Source organism: Aegilops tauschii, chromosome 4 (assembly GCF_002575655.3).
Source record: "Aegilops tauschii subsp. strangulata cultivar AL8/78 chromosome 4, Aet v6.0, whole genome shotgun sequence".
Taxonomy (NCBI): domain Eukaryota; kingdom Viridiplantae; phylum Streptophyta; class Magnoliopsida; order Poales; family Poaceae; genus Aegilops; species Aegilops tauschii.
Window position 1 is genome coordinate 63,490,191 of NC_053038.3, and position 6,000 is coordinate 63,496,190.

At 44.4% G+C, this 6,000-nt stretch overlaps 1 protein-coding gene across 1 annotated transcript; it reads left to right on the plus strand.

Annotated features, from left to right (window-relative positions):
• The first annotated feature begins 3,153 nt into the window (after positions 1–3,153).
• On the plus strand, positions 3,154–4,929 carry LOC120963256 (uncharacterized). The gene is made up of 4 exons (XM_040387850.1): positions 3,154–3,202; positions 3,397–3,459; positions 3,760–4,646; positions 4,750–4,929. Exons 1-4 carry the CDS (start codon positions 3,154–3,156, stop codon positions 4,927–4,929), a joined length of 1,179 nt encoding a protein of 392 aa, XP_040243784.1.
• The last annotated feature ends 1,071 nt before the right edge of the window (positions 4,930–6,000 follow it).

The following is a 6,000-nucleotide window of genomic DNA, read 5'->3' on the forward strand; positions in this document are numbered from 1 at the left end:
GTGGGCCCAGTGATACCTCTCCGTCATACGGAGTGACAAATCCCAGTCTCGATTCGTGCCAACCCAACAGACACTTTCGGAGATACTTGTAGTGCACCTTTATAGTCACCCAGTTACGTTGTGACGTTTGATACACCCAAAGCACTCCTACGGTATCCGGGAGTTGCACAATCTCATGGTCTAAGGAAATGATACTTGACATTAGACAAGCTCTAGCAAACGAACTACACGATCTTGTGCTATGCTTAGGATTGAGTCTTGTCCATCACATCATTCTCCTAATGATGTGATCCCGTTATCAACGACATCCAATGTCCATGGTTAGGAAACCATAACCATCTATTGATCAACGAGCTAGTCAACTAGAGGCTTACTAGGGACATGTTGTGGTCTATGTATTCACACATGTATTACGGTTTCCGGTTAATACAATTATAGCATGAACAATAGACAATTATCATGAACAAGGAAATATAATAATAACCATTTTATTGTTGCCTCTAGGGCATATTTCCAACAGTCTCCCACTTGCACTAGAGTCAATAATCTAGTTCACATCGCCATGTGATTAACACTCATAGTTCACATCGCCATGTGACCAACACCCAAGAGTTTACTAGAGACAATAATCTAGTTCACATCGCCATGTGATTAACACCCAAGAGTTTACTAGAGTCAATAATATAGTTCACATCACCATGTGATTAACACTCAATGAGTTCTAGGGTTTGATCATGTTATGCTTACGAGAGAGGTTTTTAGTCAACGGGTCTGCAACATTCACATCTGCGTGTTCTTCGCAAATCTCTATTTCATATTGTAGATGTTGCTACTATGCTCCACTTGGAGCTATTCCAAATGGTTGCTCCACTATACGTATCCGGTTTGCTACTCAGAGTCATCCGGATAGGTGTTAAAGCTTGCATCCAAATAGAAGCACCGTGCTGCTATTGGATATACTCTTGATGATCTTAAGGGCATTAGTCCCACTCTATGTCAACATAAAATAAATTTGGAGGAAGACACCAAACCAGTTCATGATCATCAACGACGGTTGAATCCTAAGATGAAGGAAGTGGTAAGAAAAGAAATATTAAAGCTCCTTGAGGCAGGTATTATTTATCCCGTTGCTGATAGTCAGTGGGTAAGTCATGTCCATTGTGTCCCTAAGAAGGGAGGTATTACTGTAGTTCCTAATGATAAAGATGAATTGATCCCGCAAAGAATTATTACAGGTTATAGGATGGTAATTGATTTCCGCAAATTAAATAAGGCTACTAAAAAGGATCATTACCCCTTACCTTTTATCGATCAAATGCTAGAAAGATTATCCAAACATACACATTTTGCTTTCTAGATGGTTATTCTGGTTTCTCTCAAATACCGGTGTCAGCCAATGATCAATCATAGACTACTTTTAGTTGCCCTTTTGGTACTTTTGCTTATAGACGTATGCCTTTTGGTTTATGTAATGCACCTGCTACCTTTCAAAGATGCATGATGGCTATATTCTCTGACTTTTGTGAAAAGATTTGTGAGGTTTTCATGGACGATTTTTCCGTCTATGGATCCTCTTTTGATGATTGCTTGAGCAACCTTGATCGAGTTTTGCAGAGATGTGAAGAAACAAATCTTGTCCTGAATTGGGAAAAGTGCCACTTTATGGTTAATGAAGGTATTGTCTTGGGGCATAAAGTTTCTGAAAGAGGTATTGAGGTTGATAAAGCCAAGGTTGATGCTATTGAAAAGATGCCATGTCCCAAGGACATCAAAGGTATATGAAGTGTCCTTGGTCACGCCGGTTTTTATAGGAGGTTCATTAAGGACTTCTCAAAAATCTATCGGCCTCTGACTAATTTATTACAAAAAGATATACCATTTGTCTTTGATGATGATTGTGTAGAAGCATTTGAAATACTTAAGAAAGCATTGATCTCTGCACCTATTGTTCAGCCACCTGATTGGAATTTACCCTTTGAAATTATGTGTGATGCTAGTGATTATGCTGTAGGTGCTGTTCTAGGGCAAAGAGTTGATAAGAAATTAAATGTTATCCAATATGCTAGTAAGACTCTAGATAATGCTCAGAGAAATTATGCTACTACTGAAAAGGAATTCTTAGCAGTTGTATTTGCTTGTGATAAGTTCAGACCTTATATTGTCGATTCTAAAGTAACTATTCACACGAATCATGCTGCTATTAAATATCTTATGGACAAAAAAGATGCTAAACCTAGACTTATTAGATGGGTTCTCTTGCTACAAGAATTTGATTTGCATATTGTTGATAGAAAGGGAGCTGAGAACCCCGTTGCAGACAACTTGTCTAGGTTAGAAAATGTTCTTGATGACCCACTACCTATTGATGATAGCTTTCCGGACGAACAATTAAATGTCATAAATACTTCTCGCACTGCTCCATGGTATGCTGATTATGCTAATTGTATTGTTGCTAAATTTATACTCCCTCCATTCCGTTTTATAGTGCGTATAGTTTCCAACAGCAATACCAATGAGTGAGCTGGCACATGTACTTGGGTCTAATATACCCCTCCACCAACTCTGTACAGCCCCCATGTGCGCATCACCTCAGCCACGCGTAATCCCGCCACGGAGAGAAATTGGAGGGAAAGTTCAGGGCATTCCCGCGTCCACGTCTGCGTGGCCAGCCGCACCCACGCCCGCTCAGCCTTTTCAAATTTGAATCAGCTCGCCTGGACGGAACCAAGAGTGTACTAGTACACCATTTTTCTCTCCCCATCTCATTTCTCTCTAGTTCTTCACCCTGCAATGGCAGGGTTAGATTTAAACAACCAGATCAACTGGGAAGATGTCCAAGAAGACTACGACGGTCTTGCCGGAGAGCTAGACTATGATCTGGAGCTGATCGTCTCGGATGAAGGTACGTCTTGTCTCCCCGCCGAGGTTCATATTTTTGTTGGTGCTCTCGTCTTCTTGCTGATCATTTGCTCACCACCTTTGTTTGTTGATTTGTTTTGCGAGAGGACGAACCTCACGAGCATGTGCATGCTGAAGCTGAGCCTGGCCGTGGACACGGTCATGGCCGTGGACGCGGAGGCGCTGGCCATGGAGACGCCGGCCGCGGAGACGCCGGCCGTGGACGCGTAGGCGCCGGCCGCGGAGACGCCGGCCATGGACACGCCGGCCGTGGACACGATCATGGCCGGCGCGGACGTACGAGGTTGGGACTCACTGGAATATCACCAACCGTTAGGTGGCAGGCTAGCCAACCTCCACTTGGTGACGCCGGCCTCGGCCAACCTTCCGTTCATGTCGATACTGGCATTGACTTGAACGTGGAATCCGGCGGCGGCGGCGGTGGCGACGACAGGCATGGAATGCTTGGCATTGACTTGAATGTTGAACTTCATGCAGTCGATGCCGGAGTTGATGCTGAAAATGTTGAAGGAAACGACGAGGAACATCCAACTCCAGCTGGTATGCATGCTTGTACTGGTTCATGCATACATGTGTGCTATGCATTGTGGATCATGCATGCTTGCACTGATCGCATACATGCGTACTGCTTCATGGATTCTGAATCATGCATGCTTGTACCGGTTCATGCATACATGCGTGCTGGTTCATGGATACTGGTTCATGCATGCTTCTAGTGGTCATGTATACTGGATCATGCATGCTTGTACTGCTTCATGCATACATGTACTGGTTCCTGCATGATTGTTCATATAGTTAGCAATGTAATAAATCTATGACGCCACTTATTTGCAAATGAAGGCAAGAAAAAGAGAAGGCAGTACAAAGATGAAGAAAAGCAAAATCTATTTGCCATGATCTTGGAGAGGTCTTCTTTGGGTAAATTGAATCATGGAATTACTAAAGCTATCTCCGAAACAAACATTCCTTTGCGAACTATACAACTGAGATGGCTGGAGGGAAAGAAGGCTGGTGGATTGCAGGGAGTCTTGAGCAAGAGGACCAAGAATTGTGGCCGCAAGAGGATTGCTTTCAATGAAGATGCCATAAAGGATATTGATCTAAGAAAGAGAACAAGTCTCCAAGATCTTGCTAATGAGTTGAACATGGCAAAGACTACCTTATTCAGGCGTTTGAAGGAGGGCAGACTCAGGCGGCATTCTAATGCCATCAAATCAACACTGACAGAAGAAAACAAGAGGGCTAGGGTTCAGTTTTGTTTGTCTTTGTTTCAGCCATTAAGCATCCCAGAAGAGCCAACATTTGATGGAATGGACAACGTCATCCACATAGATGAGAAGTGGTTCTATCGCACTCGGAAGAATCAAAAATTCTATTTGGGTCTCAATGAGGAAGATCCGAAGCGTACCACACAAAACAAGAATCACATTGAAAAAGTGATGTTCCTTGATGTGGTGGTGAGGCCTCGATATGATGATGATGGCAACATGACATTTGATGGCAAGATTGGCATATGGCCTTTTACATTCCTAGAGGAGGCTAAGAGGGATAGCAAGAACCGCGACGCGGGAACAATTGTTACTAAGGTGTTGCCGGCGGTGACAAGGAAAGTTAGCCAAGATTACATGGTGAACAAACTTCTTCCTGCCATTAAGGAGAAGTGGCCTGCTTCGGACCGCGGTTATCCTATAATCATACAACAGGACAATGCCAAAACTCATATTCCCGTCAGTGATCCTATGTTTTGTGAAGCCGCAATGGCAGATGGATGGAACATTAGGTTGACGTGCCAACCACCTAATTCTCCTGATCTGAACATATTGGACCTAGGTTTTTTTTGCAGCCCTACAAGCTTTATTTCAGAAGTTGTTCCCAGGTTCACTAGATGACATTGTTACCAAGGTGCTCCAAGCATATGGAGAGTACCCCCCTGAGAGGAGCAACCGCATCTTCCTCACTTTGCAGTCCTGTATGCGGGAGATACTCAAACTTAATGGCGGCCAACACTAAAAGGTTCCACACATGAGGAAGATGGCCCTAGCAGGAGCTGGCCTTCTCCCAGCTAGGTTACCATGTGATCCAGCAATTGTAAATGCCGCGATCGAGTTCCTAAGTGCCACCATGTAGACATGGTCATTGTCTGCTCATGCAACAGTTTGCACTCTGGACATATTTTGGGTTCAATTGATCAGAGAAGTCTGGGCATATTTTGGGTTCAATTGATCAATGTAGTCTGGACATATTTTGGCAATAAATGATCAATGTAATCTGAACATATTTTGGCAACAAGTGATCAATGTAATCTGGACATATTGATCCATGTATTCTGGATATGTTTTGTGTTTAGTTGACCAACGATAATTTCCATGCATGCAATTGAGGTTGAGCTATTTAATCTGGAGCTAACCATGAAGCAAAAATAAAAATCACATGAACACAACCAAGTTTGAGCAATGTAATTCAAACACTTTCTATATTCACTTGAGAAGATACACATCACAGACTTCCCAAACAAAATACACATCACATCTGTTTACCATGTCCATGCATGCAAGTTAAATTTGATGCATAAAATCACATCGGATAACCAGGAATTAATAGGTTCAGCATAATATCCCTTACCTCCATCGTCGATTCATCGAGCGAGTCGCCACCGTGACCGGGCATAGAGTCAGGCACGAAAGATACATCACTCTCACCATCCTCAGGCAGCGCCGCTTCACCGTCGTCGGTCTCGACATCCTCGGGCAGCAACTCTACGTCGTCATCGGTCTGGGCGTCCTCGGTTAGCAACTCGATGCCATCGTCGGTCTGGGCGTCCTCGAGCAGCAACTCTATGCCGTTGTCGTTCTGGGCGTCCTTGGGCAGCAACTCTATGTCATCGTCGGTCTGGGCGTCCTCGAGCAGCAACTCTACGCCGTCGTCGGTCTGGGCATCCTCGAGCAGCAACTCTACGCCGTCGTCGGTCTGGGCGTCCTTGAGCAGCAACTCTACGCCGTCGTCGGTCTGGGTGTCCTCGGGCAGCACCTCATTTCCGTCCTGGGTCTCGGCGTCCTCGGGCAGCACCTCTCCGCCGTCGGT